The 19,393-nt window shown below is 42.5% G+C and overlaps 2 protein-coding genes across 2 annotated transcripts; both read right to left on the bottom strand.

The window, feature by feature from the left end:
- Positions 1-573: 573 nt before the first annotated feature.
- On the bottom strand, positions 574-7,849 carry ppt2b (palmitoyl-protein thioesterase 2b). Its single transcript, XM_076754688.1, has 8 exons — positions 7,365-7,849; positions 6,151-6,304; positions 5,360-5,455; positions 4,421-4,528; positions 4,169-4,252; positions 3,735-3,819; positions 3,372-3,426; positions 574-3,060 (listed from the first exon to the last, which is right to left on the bottom strand). Exons 1-8 carry the CDS (start codon positions 7,551-7,553, stop codon positions 2,917-2,919), a joined length of 915 nt encoding a protein of 304 aa, XP_076610803.1. The 5' UTR covers positions 7,554-7,849; the 3' UTR covers positions 574-2,916.
- A 980-nt stretch (positions 7,850-8,829) lies between these two features.
- On the bottom strand, positions 8,830-19,309 carry cratb (carnitine O-acetyltransferase b). The gene is made up of 15 exons (XM_076754687.1): positions 18,943-19,309; positions 18,380-18,604; positions 17,783-17,901; positions 17,165-17,218; positions 15,644-15,809; positions 14,670-14,844; positions 13,528-13,618; positions 12,923-13,010; positions 12,730-12,830; positions 12,517-12,636; positions 11,730-11,852; positions 10,804-10,939; positions 10,622-10,684; positions 10,386-10,523; positions 8,830-9,721 (listed from the first exon to the last, which is right to left on the bottom strand). The coding sequence occupies exons 1-15, from the start codon at positions 18,991-18,993 to the stop codon at positions 9,518-9,520; spliced, it is 1,854 nt and encodes a 617-aa protein (XP_076610802.1). The 5' UTR covers positions 18,994-19,309; the 3' UTR covers positions 8,830-9,517.
- Between the last annotated feature and the right edge of the window lie 84 nt (positions 19,310-19,393).

The following is a 19,393-nucleotide window of genomic DNA, read 5'->3' as shown; positions in this document are numbered from 1 at the left end:
TCTGTAGCCCTCATTTTGCCAAGTGTCTCCAAAAGTAGCAGGTTTGAATATTATGACTTTATTCTCATAAATAATTACTTTATTCTCGTTAATAATGACTTTTTTCTCGTTAATAATGAGTTTAATCTCGTTAATAATGACTTTTTTCTCGTTAATAATGAGTTTAATCTCGTTAATAATGACTTTTTTCTCGTTAACAATGAGTTTAATCTCGTTAATAATGACTTTTTTCTCGTTAATAATGACTTTTTTCTCGTAAATAATTTTTTTTTTTTCCCCTTAATGTGGCCCTAATCCTCCGTCGTAGAACAGAAGTCCGACAACGTGATGGAAATAAAATGAGGATGAAGAAAAAAAGTATTTTTTAATTTATTAATTATCAAAGCTGTAAGATTACACATCACCTTTCCTGTCTCCCTTGATCAAAACTGATTTTGAAAGTAGGAATCCAGGATTTTTACATTTCTAAATCTAGTACCAATACTTGAGTTTTCAAAAGCCGAATAACTATATTATTATAGTTACAATATAATATATATAGAAAATCTGTTGTCATAAATCAAGACAAAAAGAGATGCTCAAAACTGTCTTTTATTGAGGAATTGACAACATTTGACACATTTTCATTGGCAGACCAAATATTGTAGAAATTGTCAGACAGTGGCAAAATAGCAGTTTCTGTTTGAGTTTTAAAAATTTGTCCGTATGGACATCTACTCTTTTTAAAACAAGAAAACTCAACACAGATGATATCCCTTCAATCCCTACCATACGCAGTTAATAAATTTGTATCAGCAAACATGAAAGATGCAACAATATTAAAACAACACTGCAAATTTAACAACTTAAAAAGTGTTAAAATCATTTCCCTTCTAGTTCTCCACTTAAATATTGTGCAATGCACATTTTACTCATTGAAATAGTAATTCACTTCTTGTTTTATCACACAATAGATATTTCCATTCTTCTTTTGAGAAACAAATATAAGTACAACAGGCAGCCATGAACCATGCAGCAAAATGCTAACAGTTCAAAACCGATCCCTTCTGCGACAGAGACGCCTGAGATATCTAAATGAGATGGGAGGTAAAGACTGCCACGTACAATAGTCTGCTGGACAAGTGAACACTAATATAGCACTGCCACTCCCTGGTCAAACTACATCAGTCTCCACGTCTCTCCCCTCGCTCAATTTAGCACCGTCACTAAAGGCAGTGTACCATAGCACTTCGGTATGGGACATGAAACACTGAGGCATGAGGGGAAAGTTTAAGGCTTAATCTACTAAAGCTCCAATGCACTGCATGATAATGAAGAAGAAGAAAAAAAAACGGGAAAACACGATCTCCCCTGGTTACAAATGGGAGGATAAAAAGATATAAACTACTGCATCATAAAATGAGCAGGGCAGTGATTCTGTACAAGTAGACAAGATGACAGAACGTCACTCAGGCACTGTCGTGTTGTGTGGTGTTTTGAGGTATGTGTGACTGAACACACACAGACACACACACGGATAAATACTGTATGTATGTGGGTTGAAATTTCTAATAAACTGACTTAGCCATATAAGTTAAAGGAGCACTCCACCAATTTTTACACATGAAGCGCAGCCATGAGGGACTCGTGAGGATTTTGAAAGAGGCAGACTTTTACCAGGCAGGAAGGGTCTGAAAGATACCGTTGAGTTGCATTGTGGAAATTGCAGCATTTTGGGGCTTAAACCTGGGAATAAAAGTCTGGATATTTCAGTCTCTGCTACATAAATGTTTGACCCTCCTCCTTTTAATCTGTCCCTATACTTTATGGAAATGCAACACTAAATTGCTGGAGTGGTCCTTCAACATCTGATTTGCTTTACTGTTGCAGACTGTAACAACATAATAGCAGTTAACCCTTTACCACGTTTATGGAAGCCTTTATATTTGTTACCTGACGGTGTTTGACAAAATGCCCTCAGCACAAACACAGTCATGTGCTGGATTTGTTCCACAGCAGCAACATGGTTTGAAAGAAAGAAATGAAAGGAATCGTTCGACATTTTTGCCAAGAGTCGGATAAGAAGATTTATACCGCTCTCATGCCCCGAAGATAAATATGAACTGTTAGCTTAGCTTAGTTTAGCATTAAGCAAAGACTGGAAACAGGGGCAAACAGCTAGCCTGGCTCTGTCCAAAGGTTAAAAAAATAAATAACTAAATCAACCTACCAGCTGTCTATATCCCGTTTGTTCAATCTGTACAAAAACTGGAGTGTAAAGAGGACACTTTGTGGTTTTATGGTGTTTTTGGGAACAAAAGCGTTCTGAGGTCTCCATTTGTTGCCTGGCAAGCTCACAGTGATGACAAGACTACAGGAAGTAAATGCCTTCGACCAAGAAATAGTCTGGCCCTTAACCTCCCGTTAAAAAACACAAGTGATCGTTTTTACACTCAGTTTTGTGCAATTTAAATAATGTAAGTGTTTCTAAGTGAAGTTTACAGAGCTGGTAGGAGCATTTTGGCTAGCTGTGTCTCTCAATCTTTATGCTACGCTAAGCTAACCGGCTGCTGGCTACAGCTTTAAATACACCTCACAGGCATGAGAGCGGTATCAATCTTCTTATCTAACTCTCCGCAGGAAGGCAAATAAGCCCCAAAAAAGTCAACCTATTCCTTTTAAAGTGACAGAGTAGCTACTAAAAAATAAAACGGAAACACAAACCACACCATCAGGAGGTACAAGGAAAAACAAACGCTTCAGAGTACACTCACAAATGTTACAGGGGATACTCAACAGTAACTGTAGAGGCAGAGTTGGAAGTTGGTGGAAGAGTTTGTAAAACTGCGGGTGTGTATCTGTGCGTGTGTGTGTGTCTGTGTGTGTGTGTATGTGTGTGTGTGTGTCTGTATGTGTGTGCTCTTAAAGAGTTTTGGTCTACACTAGCCACTTCTCCATGCACAGGTGGAACACCGTCTCATTCGAGTGCCAAAACACGTGTTCGACTCCGGGAACAGAACAGATGATCAGATCTCCACGAGCCGCCAGCGTCTTCAGACCGAAAACATCTCTCAAATATAACTGAAACAGGAAAAAGAAGAATACGATACAGGGCATTATTCTTCTAAATTAATCTAAAGTTTATTAATTTTCAAACTGGGTATCTTTTCCACAGGAGTACATAACTGAAGAGTGGTTTGTTGGCGAGTTTGAAGCTTTCAGAGGTCTAGGTGATGTTGATGTTGATGTGCATGATAATGAATAACTAATTATAGATGGAAATAATGCAAAATAATATCAAAGTATCTGTAATGATCATGCAGAGCATTACGATCTAAAATAAACTAAAAGCAGTGTTGCATATATGTGTTTGTAGCATGATTTTCACTCACATCTTGGTGCTGCATCTCTATGACGGTTTCGTTGTCGTCATAAAATCCAAACTGACTAAAAATCATGAGAGAGACAGAAGGATATAACGTGTGAAGAATACATGACAGTCATCCACAGCCCAAAAACAAGTTCAATCAGTACGTGTGAATGAAAGCAAACTGGAAAAGACAACCCCTCAGCTTTCATCAGGGGCACAGAAGAGTATGATCAATATCCTATTCAACTAATTAACTCTGGTCTTATAGATGTATTTTAGCACCAGCTTCATGCAGCTGGGTGCCTCAAAACATTTGGTATAAAGAAGATCATCCCATGAAATCATGTATCAGGATGAAAAGACAGAAGACAGAGGATGAACTCACCTCGACTGCCAGGGAGTGATGACTCCATCGTCTGGTCCTCCGACCAGCACCAGCTTTTTGATTCTGAGGAAGTTCTTCTTCCACTCTGGAATGTAAAACAGTAAATACACACTCAGTGGCCAATTTATTAGGTACATCTGTGCAACATACTGCAATCCAGTTGTGCTGTTGTACTGGACTGCACCGTATTTGGTCCACTTGTATACACAAATAAATAATAACAATTAATAACTTTCCATCATAAATATGCAGAACTCTGAGAGATGAAAGTATTTGAAGTTGAAGCACATTCAGGACGTTGTGATGTTAACAACCTTTTCCTACTTATTAAAACTTCTTTTCAGGTGGTCAAATCATAAAGATGAACATGTACCCGGTGATAGTTACATACATTAAACTTATGGATGAGTTTTACCCACAAGGAATGTGCTGACCTGTTGAATTGGGATTGGCTCTCTCACTGTTGAGCAGAGCCAAATAATCACTGCTGTTCACGTACAGGTCTCTGTGGTGAGGGTCTGGAGGGGGAGGAGGAGGAGGAGGAGGAGGAGAGAGGACAAATAACCAGTATGTCTCAGATCTCCTGTTTTTAACCCTGACCTAATTTTAAAGAAAACACTGGATATCTAACTTTCAGGTTTGCTAATCTAAAAAATATAATTTTAATAATGCTGTTGCAGTCTCACCATTCCAGTAGTTGCAGATGGATATCCTCTGACCTATTGCAGTGTAGCAGAGGTGGTAAAGGTTGGACTTCACAAACTGTGGGAAGAGGTACTTCAGGTAGTCTGTGTCTGAGAGAAAACAAGAGACGCAGAGCAGGATGAACAGTGAGAGTCGGAGAGATGAACCTAGTCCGAAACATGTTAAAGGTGTAAGAATTGGCCTGAAGGTCACTCCAAACAAACAGGGGGCAGCAAAACATCAGGATGGAGAATAATGGTAAAAATAAAAAGGAAAATAACAAGAATATGTAACATAAGATGGAAAATAAAATAAAGTTAAAAATAGACCACAGGGAACGCGAGAGAAGTAAAATACATCATTATAAAAGAAGTAAAGAGCAAAGGCTTCAGGCCTGTACCAGGACAGTCACAGCTAGCTAAAGGCTAACGTGAGGAGATATGTTTTTAGCCTTTTAAGCTGATATGACAAACTTGTCAGCAAACAGTTGCTTATTTACACACCCAGCAGTTACAGAGCAACATTATCATTCATTTGGAAAAGCGCCTCTGGCCACCTGAATGATGAATGTGTGTCCAATATTCTCTCTTTTAGCTGTTTTTGGTCTCTACCAGCTTCTGAGGGAAATATCTGGCTCTTTAGCTGCTGAATGCTCCGCTGTGATCACCAGCTGGTCGCTTGGTGTGTCTGTCTGCTGTTTGGAGCTGGGCAGGTGGTGTACAGAGGGCTTTCAGCACAGATGGATTCATTTATTATTTTACTTGACTGCATAACAACATCTACGTGTAACTCACTCTTGAACAACAGTAGTACTTAAAACGTTTGCACTGTGCTGCTGAGTTTGAGTCACTAGTTTTTAGAGGTCCTTCACTGAAAACAGCTGCCTGAATCAGCTGAAAACAAATATTTAGCTAGCATTTAGCTCTTGAAGGTGAACCTACCGCCGTACTGCCCGGCCTGTGGCGAGGACAGAGAGATGAAAGACTGGACGTTGTGGTCAGACAGAGTGGAGAGGATTCCTCTGCAAACCAGCCCACCTGTGATGACGTCAACAAAAAATAATTTTTCATCACTCTTTCTACCTGCTTCTTCCACCTTGGGGTGAGAGCAGACACAAACACAACAAAGCATGCAGTTACTGTATTCAGGGCTGCCATCCGATTATGTTCCTCTATTTTCTTTAAAGCTGAATAAATGTCATGAAGTAGTGAAAAGTTCCCCTTATAATCTCTGTAAGCCAAAGGTGACATCTTTAAATGTCTTTTTTCATCAGAAATTAGAAGCTGGAATCAGGAAACGTTTGGCATCTTTGCTTAAATGATTAATCAGTTATCAAAATTGTTGACAATTAACTTTAATTTGTTTTATCAACTACTTGTTTCAGCTCAATTTGTATTAATTGCACGTACTGTAAAGATTACACCTGGTTTTAACTAACTGGGACATTTCGCAGTTTGAATTACAAGCTGCTGGCTGGGAATTTCCAACTTCTGACAGAAGCAGAAATCAAAGACTCATAAAGAAATCGAGCCAGTCAATAAAATATCAAATACACAGTCTTGTAAAGCCAAATCTTTTACATACAGATGGGAAATATTTACAACGTACATAATACTGTGTCACTCTGAGGTCACTTTTTGCACGAATGACATTGGATTTAAAGACACATACCAAGACCGTTTCATAATCTCTTCTATGTTTCTACTGCACTTGAACCAATGCACACACAGACCTTGAGAGTAACAGATAAAGTGGACCCCGTCTGCTGCGTTTTGCATTATTGGGTAAATAGCTGCCTTGAATCCCTCCACCTGCTTCCACATGGGCTGCAGGCTGGCACTTCTGTCGAACAAGTCGATGACCGTCACGTTTGTTCCAGGATGAGACTGCAGGACAGAGAAGGGGATGTTTTTGCTTCAGAAACACTTTGTACTGAGCTTGCAGGGAGAAACTGTGTGTAAATAATTTTCTCATATTATTGGATGAAGCATTAAACAGCTACAAGGAGCAACATGCTAACCTCAGCATTAAAAGCAAGGCAAACCAAACCTCCTGTGTTATCAAAGGTCCATGGGGATGTTAAGCTACTAATTGATCAGGATGTGTGTGAAATATTGATGATTCATCGGGCTGTTTGGTAAGAAGGCCGGAGCACAGACGAACTGAAGCAGAGAGAGCGTGGTCTGAATTTCCGCTTTCAATTTGTTTTTTGCCAAAAATATCTGCAGTCTGGTTTTTATTGTAAACTTTCTAATACAGCGGAGGCGGAAAAGAGGAACTTGATCTGAGTTTAACCTCATCAACCTTGTCGGAGTCACCACAAAAACCTCCCTCAACCATGTCACTCCCAGCACAGCCTGGAAGTGTGTGTCTGTTTAAAAGAGTGTGAGAGGGGTTTGGATTCAAGAGGAAAAGCAGGAAAGGGCACATTTCACTGATACTACCAACACTGCCAACTTCACTGACTAAAACCTCCTGTACACCACCTAATGCTCATAGATTTAATGTGACAAAAAGCCCAGACCGGCTCAAGATAGTTCCCATATACAAATTATGGAAAACATTATAGAATATTACAGAATGCTACAGATTATAATAAACCAAAGTAACACATGCACAGCTCTATAATAATACAAGTAAGTGTATGAGCCCACAGTACAGAACTAACCACTCACTTTCCTGTGGTATTACTGCAGGAACGACACAGAAAACTAATTCAATTTACATTACAAGACAGTCTTCTGGCTCTACCATTGTGATAAAAGCTAAGGTGTAACATTGCATTGTGCAGATACAGGTTTAGCTGTGCTTATACAAGCTGTGAGGCCTGCATCACAAACTGCATAATGTCAAGCCCTGTAAAATAACATGCATATATATCTTGCTCTCCACATTATATCTATAACAACCACAGTGATCCAGCTTCTCATCACTCCGATCACTCACCTCGTTGATGAACCGCTCTAAGTTTATAAAATCCCCCGAGCTGTCGAACAAACCGTGCACTATGACCACCGGCTTGTATCCGACAACCGCAGCCCAGAGACACGCACCGAGCAGGGGGTACAGCAGCCCGGCCGGCCCGCCCTCCCTCGTCCTCCTCGGGCTTGACATGGCAGCATGTGAGCTCTTCATTATAACTCAGAACAATTAAAAAAGAAACACCAAATGAAACCGTAACGCTTTACTAAATAAAAGACGTGTGAGATAAAATCCAGACATAAAATCCTGACGCTTGTCTAATGTTGTGCTATCATCTTCATCTCTCCATTTCTTCCCCAGCTGCGGTTCAGCAGAGCTCGTCCCTTAACTGAGTAAATAAATGAATAAGCCTTTTTCACACACACACACGCCGTGTGTTTTCTGTTTGATAACACCGGCCAGCTGCTGCGCTTTGCATTGGTTTCTTTTGTTTGTTCCGGTTTTAAATTAAAAGTGATGCGGACGCTGCTGACGTCACGTCCGGTCAGCTCGTCCAATCAACGGCACGGACTCGGAAAGGCCCCCCTCTGTTATTGCATTGTTATAACAGCCTTTATATAGGTCAGACCTTGTGCAATATTATGGTAAAATTAATCGTATTATCCGGATGTTTCTTTTTTCATCTAGCCACTTATTATCAATAACTATTTACGGTATATTTTCAGTTATTTTATTTAACCAGGAAAGTTCCTCGCTGGGGTTAAAAAGCTCTGTTACAGGAGCATCTCAGGCACAGAGATTATAGCTGGGTTACAAAAACCTATGACGGCACAGACATAAAATAAGATTGAATGATTAACAAAGCAGATTCCTGAAAGGACTGACTCACAATTTTTCTTAAAGCACTTGAACACTGAAGTAGGGCTCGTTTGCTGTCATCATTGTTCCTGCTCATACTGAGCATTAAAAGAGCCCTTCCTAATGAGCTTTCAATGTAAGTAATGGGGGACAGAATCTAGTCTTCATCCCCTGCAAAAATACATGACGTGAATGTGTTTTCAGTACAAAATTCTCTCTTTGCGTTTCCCTGTTGGCCTGCAATGGAGGGATAGGTGCAAATAGAGTTCGTACTATATTAACATGTCTGTCCCAAGGTGTTAAATAGACATTCTTTGTGGGCACACAGGACTCCTCTGCAACACAGCAGGTGATTATGCGGAAGTGGTGCATCCCCCCCGTACAAATCTGAAATTCATTAACGCACCCTGAGTGTCTGGGGCTCTGATTGGTAGCCCTGCCCCGGGTCTCATGGCTGCTGAAGAAATGAGCACGACGTCTTGTGGTTTACAGCATATCTGAAATAGCTCACTGATTTCTGCAGGGATGCTTTAACACTGGCACACAAGTCGTCGCAAACAAACACACTGAGCTCTGACGTGTTTGTATACCGTCATTCTCTAACAACACATACAAAGCCTTTAAATGAGAATCACGTGATGACAGGCTTTATTACGTTCTGCAGGTCGAGAACAGAACAACACGCCCCAGCGAGGGGGTCAACGCCTCTTTACATTCATTTCAATATACAAACATGCATGTTCACCATTCATGACCAGATCTCTGGCTTTTGGTCCATTTCAAACAGACGTGTTAAGATACAAAATCAGCAGTTTCCATAAACATTTTAAATTTGATGGCAGTGCAAACGTATTTATGTTTTCTCAGCAGAGGGTACAAGGAAAGCTGCTGGTCGTCTCATCATGACTTTTGAAAGGAGTGCGGTCAGTTTAAATACGTGTTTTTGGCTTGTTCTCACCAACAATGGAGTGTCAGGCTGGCTTATCTTTGTTTTGCTTTCACACCGAGATATTGTAGCACCAGATGCGTCTGGTGCTCTATATAGCGACTATAATGCAGCTTGCATGCTCAGCTCTTGCTAGAAAAGGAAAGTGATTTATTGCTTCATCGAAAACTTTTAAAAAAGAATCCAAAGCACCTCAGAGACGCCAAGTGCAGTCCTCACTATGGTCTCAGATTTAAGCGCTCTACTGAAGCGTAACGTGGCACACGGCAGAAAACATCCTCGTCAAAAACGTGACTCATCAACACTTCTGCAAAATGTTGTTGAAGAAAATAAAGCCTTATTTCCAGGTGTAGAAGAGTGGACAGGAGCAGCTCTACACAGTAGGCTGCAGAAGCTCCTGTAGATGACACAAGGTGTCCTTCAGGGTGACAGCTAATGTCTCTGCATGTGTCTCCTCGCAGCAGTTGAAGGCCGTGATGGAGAAGTGGACGTGGTCTGCCTGGGGGTTGTAGCAAACGGCGTAGCCGTCGGGAACGAGGGGCCCGAAACACATCACGCTGTCTGTGTTCGCGGGCACCTGACGGAGCGAGACAGAAGACAACATGAGGTGATGCACGAACAGAGAAAACATCAGACCTGCACCGGGCGATAAGGCTGAAAAGGATCAATAGTATGAATAGAAACATCATCGTAATATGGCAAACATATGCAAAATCACATCTAAAACAATCAAACTTATGTTCAGAGCAATAAACTGTGTCCCACTGTTAAGAGTTACATCACACCAAAGAGTTTAAATGTGCAAAATAAAAGCTGCTCTGCTTAAAATCACTCCTCTGGACATCAAATCAAAACACAATACAGCTGAAACAAATAGGATGAAAGAGCAGGTTAAGAAAAAAACAAAGCACACTGCACACAGTAACTGTTGTAAAGGGATAATAGCACAAAATGTGACCTACAAAAGCAGGAAAATTACTGCAAGCCATAAAAAAACCACATGAGCAGCTTGATTGAAGGAAACTCCCAGACTGCAATGACAGTAAATGCATCACTTTATGGGAAAATCACACGTTCCAGAACAACTGGAAAGCTGCTGACAAACAGAAAGTTCCCTCTTACATATTCATGGTAACATTAACAAAATTTCCACTCCGTGTTGTAACACAGGACTGCCATCAACTCCTGTAAAACAAACCTCTGAGCAACAAAGACACACGTTCACACACAGAAACACACACCTGCCCTGTTCGCAGCTTCCAGTGTGTCGCCAGGCCGTAAGCTGTGTCCATGAAGATTTTGGGAATGCTCAGTCCTTCCTCGATGGCCTGCAGCTTGAGCCCCAGCAGGTGGCGTTCAATGCCGTGTCCTTTAAGTGCCTGAACAGAGCAGGAAAAAAAACTGAAACTCTGGAAGATAATGTTCATCTGCTAATAACAGAGGACAAAAGCAGCTGAGAGTTCACTTGTTATTTTACCTGATTAGTCAGAGCTGCATAAGCATCAACAGCTTCTCTGAACAGCTGTAGTTTTGCTTCCCGCTGCAACACAAAAAAATAAACACACTGTGATTGCAAGCAAAAGCACATTTCTCCTCGCGGCTAAATCTCCTGAAAGCAGGCGAAACAGCTCCAACGAACAATTCACCGGCGTCTCTCACCGATACAGATGGATCATCGAAGGCGAGGATGAACTTGAGCGTCTGATTTGTGGGCGAGCGGATATATTCTGTCCGTCCTCCTCGAAACATCCTCTGAGAGATGATGTCACAGGCAGTGCAGACCTCCTTGTGAACTCTAGAAGAGAAGGGAGAGAAATCTCAAAGCACAAGCCGCAAAGAATACAGAAACAAGTGATCTAAATCAGGAGTCTGACACTAATCGAGCCTCTGTTTGTTTACATTTCTGCAAACTGGTGCTTTTAAAAGTCATGCCGAATTAACTATCAGCACTTCCTGTTTGCGACGTACCCATGGATGTAGAGACAACTATCACAGGATTACTTTCATACTGAAGAAAACTTAAAAACGTAACAATTCTCAGGCAAGTTCTGCAGTTACAAGGAGTGTATCAGTTCTGTAATTTCCAAGCAAATTTACGGACATTTATTCCCGATAGACACCAGAGATCTGCGTGTTCAGATTTGACTGAGTTGTGACACCGAGGAGGAGTCACATAAATTGCTTAAATTGTGCAATTCACCTCCCGCAGCATCTCTGGCTGACTCTGCACCTCCACTTCAACTCCTCACACTGAAAACCTCTGATGTAAATAAACTACTTCCAGCAAAATTATATATATTCTTTTAAATCAAAATCTGCCATGAGGGACTTTTGTTCTGCTTCTTTTAATTATTTATCTTAATTAACCAGCCACAGACACACATCATCACATGCTCGATATATCATAATATGTTTTATTTTATTTTGGTTGCATTAGCATGAATTGTGACTGAAAGCTACACAATCAGACTCTTTCTGGGCCTCTTGCTGATGACGATTAAGTTTCTAAGGGTGGATTTTTTTTCTTCTCATGACATCATCAACCAGACTTCCTGTGGGCTGAACGTGTTGACGGCGTCACTGACCTGTAGTAGGCGAGCTGCAGGGCGACCTGGATGAAGGAGTGAGGACTCAGATTGTGCTGCTTGGGAAGCTCCTTGCCAAACTTCATGAAGTTGAACACGTTCACGTCGAGGTCGTTAATGAGTCTGCAGGAAATTTTTAACGTTATTTTGTAGTTGTGACTGAAGGTTGAAGGTTGACCTGCTTTCTTGTTTAACAACTTTCGGCCATGCCTCTTGGCCTTTCACAGCAAACAGACTTTCTCAGGTATGGACACTGGTCACATGATCACAGGTGGTCGTATAACAGTGGTGATTCTGGGAGGATCTTCTGCATCAGATGCAAATGTTTATATCCTGCTAACGAATGCTAAATGGTGTTGCCACACACGTAATTTGCAGGAGTAACAACAGTCCAGCTCAAGCCTTCACCACATGTGAGAAAAAGCTTTATTCCACATTAAAATATTGGCTTCAGGGTGATCGAAGACACTCTAAAATGACACAGCGGCGTATAAAGGCTTGTGGGAAACGCCTGGATCACAATAACGACTGCTAAATGATTCAAGAAGGCAGTGGAGCTAATGGCAGATTTCCTTTTCCTCAAGGTTGCACTCACCCAGAGGAGATAACTGTGTTTACCCTCCTGTGGTTCTCCTGTACGCCACGTCCATTTCAGCTTTGTTAGATTTTAAGGGCAAAAGCAAACATGTGGCTTACACTGTGCAGCGAGGCCATTCTTCTACCATCCTGGAGAGACGCTACATTCACACTGAAACACCCCGTTTAAGAGAAGAAGTGAGAAGCTTACATATCGAGGTTCTGCTTGGCGTGTTCAATGTCCCTCTTAATTTCTCGGTCTATGTGAAAGTAAAGCTTCTTGGGCATCGGTAGAGGGACCAGCGGGGCTCTCTTTGGGTCTGGTTTCTCACTGCAGTCAAGAAAACAAACAGTTACTTGTAGACAAGTATGCAAGAAGACAGTCCATCAGATCATGTCTCTCCTCATCAAGCCTTTCCCTCACCAGTAGTCCAGGATATGATCCAGCAGCGCTGCTATGGGCGGACCCTCAGCCGTGGCTTGTTCATACAGGAGACCCCACGAGCCGTCCTCGCCCACCACAAACTACTCAAACAAACACACAGAAGAGTTAGCTGCTCAGTCAGCTGGTCGAAACCAGCCTTTCCTTGTCGTACGCGAATATTCCTGCGGCTCACCTGCAGCGTTTTGTCAAACCAGCGGTTTCCACTGTTGGAGAACGTCCCGCCTCCGTGCAGAACCTGCGCTGCCTTACGGCTGGCATACCTGTCAATCAAACAAGATAAGTAAAAATACTTGACTACTTGACTTTATATTTGAACTACATTATATTTATTTGATAGTTGTAGTTACTTGTTCCACTGCACAAAGAACATATGCTTATATGATCTAACGCAGTCCTACATGACTGATCTGAGCTCAGCACTCTTACTGGTGATGGAGTATTTCTAAACTGTGGTATTTCTACTTTTACTTAAGTAAAAAATGTCAATCACTCAAGACACTCAAACCTAAGTGTTTATCATTATTTAAACACAAAGCCGGGACGCCATTTCAAATTGAGGAAGTGACAAATGTACATTGTTACTTCAGACAGAATGTCAACAGACAGCACAATGATATCTGAACACACACACAGGATTACCCAACGTATGTAGCAAACACAGAAATACTTCAGTGTGGATTATGAGACAGAGGATGGAGAGAAAGAGTTAGGTTGTGTGTGTGTGTGTGTGTGTGTGTGTGTGTGTGTGTGTGTGTGTGTGTGTGTGTGTGCGCATACTTCTCATCTGATATCCTCATGACTGGAGAATCCAAACACAGGGAGAAAAGTCCCGACTCTATCAGCCGCACCGACTCCTTGTTTAGTTTATCTGAGTCACACACACACACACACACACACACACACACACACACACAAAGCAACAAAAAGACAGAAAGACAGAAAGAGCAGAAAAACAAAGGCTGAGTATTTCAACATATATATATATTTTTCTCTCTTCCCCGGTGGTGCATTTAATGAAGCTTGGACATCTCAGATCTGACTCACATCCTCCAGTTTTTTTTCAGTCAGGTTTTAGTCGACTGAAACTCTGGACATTTTATCTCAGTCAGACAAACCTAGAACTGTCAGTCTCATTTTACACAATGAAAACTGCTGAGTCATCAGACTGTATTGAACTTTTCAGTCAATTCAGTCTCACCAAAACCAATGCTTGTTGGTCATTTTAGTCAAACTCATTATCTTTTTATTATCTGATGACAAATACACTTTGAATAATCCACAACAAAGCCTGCATGCTGTGGCACCACAGCCTCACTAGCTGGCTTAATGTAGCTTAGCTTATAAAGTTCTTCTTCACCTCCCGTTCTTCTTCACCTCCTTCTCCTCCATCTTCTTCTTCTTTTTCTTCTTCTTCTCCTTCTTGTTCTTCCTCTACTCCTTCTTGTTCTTCTTCTCTTCCCTCTTCCCCTCTTTTTTCTTCTTGTCCTTCTCCTTGTTGTCCTCCTTATCCTTCTTCTTCTTCTTCTTGTTTTATTGGCGGGTGCCATTTGATTGACTTCTCATCACTACATGTTACAGCTAACGTTCTACACACTGCCAGCTGCTACTACTACTATTACTGGAGGACTCCATAATGCCTCCCGTCAACGTGACAGTCAACCTTTGTTATTGTTTTCAAAAGGCTAAAAATATGTGAGGTTTACAGGAAAACGTTTAAATCGGAGGACATGAGGAGAGAAGGGTGAAATACAGGAGAATGAGGAGGGTTGCCAGGTCTGACTATCACGTTTTTCTGCAGCTTGACTGTAATAATACAATAAAATTTAATGGGAACCAACAGCAGGAAGGTATAAACTAAAAAAGGCCATGGTGCACTCTGTTCTAATTTTCCACCACATATGTGCAGTCCTGTGATTTACCTCTCAGCAGGCGGTTGTAGGCCTGTCCCCAGGTGTGACGGTGCTCGCTGGTCAGGATGCCCATCGGCTCTTTGTCCGTCTTCCAGGACTGAGACCTGATCCTCAGCAGCTGACTGTGGATCTGACTCTCCGTCATCCGGGAGCCGTCGCTGTTGTAAACCTCCAGCTGGAAGAACTAGCAGAGGGACAGAGGAAGAGGACGGTCTTTGTCACGTCTGACCTCTACAGGTGGTCACGTTAGAGGGGTGAAGCTTTCCGTGTCGGTTTGGACAAACGGCAGGTGTCGCCTGACGCAAACACAGCGTTGTGTTTACTGCTGATGTGATGCACGCTGTCTTTGGGTGTGTGGTGTTCACAGTAAACATATTTGTGCTGATTCATTTAACCTCTGGAGCTTTTCTCTTCCACAATCACGCCAACACGCGCAGTGCTGCTGCTGCTGCTGCTGCTGCTGCTGCTGCTGCTGCTGCTGCTGCTGCTGTGATCTGTCATCTGGACTCATGATATTACTGACAACGACACCAAATAGCAGCAACAGAATCAACTGAATGTATTTCTCGACATGCTTCAAGTGAAATTTACTGTAAATTCAGCAACCACAGAACATGTTGTTATCTGATATGAAGACGAGGGGGTGACTAAAGGAGAAGAGCACGTGCATCTTAACCTAAAAGAACTGGAGCCAGATGAGTTTTGAGTCCCCTCTCTGCCAAAATCTGTGATCTCACCAGACGACCTGCTGCCAAATGAGCTTCCTGTGCGATCACGTGACTTCACCTTACAAGGCTCGGTGCATTTGTAAGTGGTTTAAGCCTGAAGAAACTTAATAAACAGGAAGCATGGGTTAAAAAAAAAAAAAAGAAAAAGAAAAAAAAAAAGGTGTGACGGCACAAGACTGAACATGACTGCATGCAACAGCTGAGTCAACAACGAGGGAGAACAGAGGAGGACACATGACGTCCGGCTCATCTCACCTGGTAGTTCCTGACGACCGTGATGTGTGTCGGCGCGCGCCGGGAGCGGCCGTGGTGGGCGATGTAGTCGTGTTTGGGACCCGGGATCCTGCAGGAGGAGAAGAGGAGCGGGTAGAGCTCCATGCACAGAGGCTTCCCTCGCATGTACTCGGTCGGCAGCTGGCCGCTGATGGGCAGAGACAACCAGACAGTCTTCGTCAATATTCAGTTTCATTTTTCTGGATATATGCCTTTTTTTAAAAAATATTTTTGTATTGATCTATACTATAATATGTAACGCTATCAGATAACAGACCTATCAGACATATCTTGATGTGGTAAAACTGCTGCTCTAAACTGACTGAACCAAAGCCGAAGATCTCTGATACAAGTTATGTTTGTGGGTAACAGAGTAGAAGACGACAGACGTTTGAGCAGCGTGCTGTTGGCTTTGCACAGATACTGTAACAGACAGTGAGGGGTAAACAAATTTAGACACAGATAACGTCATACAGCAGAGAAACGCAGGCTGAAGCCAGCAAGTTTAAGGTTACAGCACTTAAATAGAAGCCGCAGAAAGTGACTGCAACAGCAGATTAAGAAGGAGGATTACTGTAACATCTGAACAAAGGTTGACAACAGTTTACAGTTAATAACTGGCTCTACAGAAAATGATTAACAGCAGGCTCAGCTTGTAATGGGACTACTTCATATCGTGAACTGTCTGTGCTGCTAATACCGACTGTGCTCTTCACTACAAAGCAGTAACGGCTGACTGAATGTGTACGCCATTAAATATGAGTTTTATCGAGGTCAGGACGAAACAGAAACACTTCTTAAAACATCGTGCACAAAAAACCTGATTTTTGTCTGAATTTTTTTTCGTTTGAAAAGTAAAAAAAAAAAAAATCAACTGGTGTCAAGACGTTTTAAAAAGAAGTTGACTTAAATTAAAAACTTGTTGGGACACAATTATATACAGAAATGTGTTTTTGTTGCAAGCAGTCCTTTCCACTGAAGCTGTCATGTCACTCTTTCCAACACCACCAGACTCCTTTGACAAAAACAGCTATTTTAACTTACATACTATGGGAGTTTCTGGTGTACTGCTCCCTTGATCACTTTGTTAGTTTGTGTTACTGTGTGACTTTAGTGAATCCAAACTAACCCTTTAAAGCACAGATGTCACATGATAGCAAAAAACAAAATAACCAGTCATGGCAGCAGCCGACCAGCACCTCCCCTGTTCCGCAAGGCAAAATTCATGTTTTTTCAAAGGAGTCTGATGGCTTTGAAGATCGTAATATAACAGTTTCAGTTTGCCATTGCACAGGGCTGACTGACGGCCTTAGGCGGGCCATTAGGTGGCTGCACCGTCACTCCCGCTGCTTCTCCAACACGGGACTGTGCCGACTGCCACCCACTGTAGGTAATACACTGACTACCTCATACAACCCATTTTAATAACAAACTATCCATTCAACTGCTTCAACGATCAGTAATTGTTTTTTTTTTGATTGGGTCCAGCGCGGTCATACTTACGTGTTGATTTTGGCCTTGAAGTCCAGAACTGCTGCAATCAGTTTGGATGCAAACCTGTGTGGAGACGAAAATGTTGTGGTCAGTCGTCTCATTAAGATTCACGGCTGATTATTTTCTCTGCTTTAAACACGCACAGGAGGAAATTCAACACTGCCCAACACAAACGACGACAACAAAAAGAGCAGGATAACTAACAAGACTCTCAGAAAAACAGCCAAATTTTAAGCTCGACAACGATGACTTCTCTCAGTTTATGCAATGATTTTGCCCAAAGGTTGCAGAGTTTCCTCAGCTCATAGAGGGGCGGGTAATCAAGTTACAAGGTCTTAATGGCAACAATGACTGAGGAAAGAAACAGGTGTGCGTTTGCAGATCATGTTGAAGGGCAACATCCTGGCAGAGCGTCTTCATCGCACAGATTACTGACACTAAATAAACACAACAATGTTGTTTGCTTGGACTGTTCTGTGAGCTGTCTGCTCTGTGATGGGAACTTACGGACAAATCAGTGTATTGATTATGAAAATCTGCACCTCCAGCATCAGATGAATGCAGTCAGACAGACGCTAGTACGCTGTGTTACTGTGTGTGTGTGTGTGTGTGTATGTGCTGACTCACACTAGCTGGCTCCTCCAGCCATTATAATCTCTCCTGGGCAGAGAGATGGCCGGGTTCGAGTGCACAGGCAGCGGCTGTCTGCCCTCCAAGTACGCCCACTGCACCCACCAGGGTGAGATCTGCAGGGGAGACATTCGAGGTTCCATATATATGAGATTTTCAACATGAATATAGTAGCACACATCTATCTGTAGTGGAGTAATGGCGTCCTGAGCGGAAAATGAAGTCACCATTTTAATATGGGGGTCAATGGAGCAAGACTCAAGTGGCCATTAGAGGAACTGCTGTTCTTAGTTCTTCTTCATTGGCTCCATTTTTCAGCCAATGAGGCTGCACTTTTGGTTCAAATTTGAATTAAAGGGCTGATACTTTGGTAAAAAAGAAAATATCTGGTAACTCATTTACTCACATTTCCTCGCTTTTCTTAAATGATGCTTAAGTTTTTTGTTGATAACCAAAGAGCTGGTAGTGTTTTGTTTTTGGGGGTTTCTGCACTGCTGTTTTGGCCTGATAAACTGATATATAACAGCAGCTCTTTGACCCATATCCTCCTCTGACATCTGTCACACTTCCCACAGTGATACAGCAGACACGGACCCAGTTCCTTGTGCTTCTGGCTCTCCTCTCCAGGCCCTCCTGCAGCCGCGCGCCGAGGCCGCCCGGTCTGCCGAACTCCTGCACCATCCTGCGGGTGTGGTTGAGCTCCTCGGGGGGCAACAGGGGCTCCAGGGCCCTCAGGTAGCCCTGCAGGGTCTGGGCCAGAGGGGGCACCGGCTGGGAGGGCACGGAGGAGAAGAAACACGGCTCCTGCCTCAATGAAACCTGGAAGGAAGAGTGAGACGTTTAAGGACAGAGTCCCTCTTGTGCAGCATGGAGATTAAAACGTTTTCAGTGTAATTCACAGAGCACAGAGTAAATCTGCGTGTCAGCACAGCGACGACTTCCATCAGTCTGACCATGGCAGCACAGCACAGGCAGGGCACAGTCGGGCGTATCAAAATAGGAAGTGTGAAGGTATGATTGTGGAAATATGATCCACTGCCAGCCGCTCGTTTAACAACAACAAATGACTACACGGCACGTTAGAGTCCACTGTGATGAGTCAACAGCTTGACTCTTCTTAGTTTAAGAGTTAACTTTAAAACCAGAAAAAGACTCACCCGAGACAGCCATGCTCTGCGGGTTCCTGCTTGAATTTTCCTCAAAATCATGCTTCCTTAAATCAGAAATCCACTCTATGTTGCATCTGTGTTGCAAAAAAGCCGCTTCGCCTTTATATTCTGATAACTTCTGCACAATCCCCACCGAGTCAGACGTTCAAAAAGCAGCGCAGCCTTCCTCTTATTCCTCCATGGTGGATGTAGATGAGAGTCCTCATGGCTCGACAGATCCTACTCTGAAAACATCCCACGCGTGCGAAGGAAAGGGAACATCTCGGTGTTTTGTTCCATTAAAGTCCGACCATGCAAAGGTTCACGTACTGAACCGAGTTGGACCAACACTACAAGTCTGCACACGTGCTGACGTAAAAAATGTTTCCGTAAACAGCTACGTGACTCCAAACTCAACGTGTAATACCGCAGCTCTCCACAGGGTGTCGCTGTTACGCCT

This window comes from Chaetodon auriga, chromosome 17 (assembly GCF_051107435.1).
Source record: "Chaetodon auriga isolate fChaAug3 chromosome 17, fChaAug3.hap1, whole genome shotgun sequence".
NCBI lineage: Eukaryota > Metazoa > Chordata > Actinopteri > Chaetodontiformes > Chaetodontidae > Chaetodon > Chaetodon auriga.
This window is presented reverse-complemented; position numbering and strand designations above follow the sequence as displayed.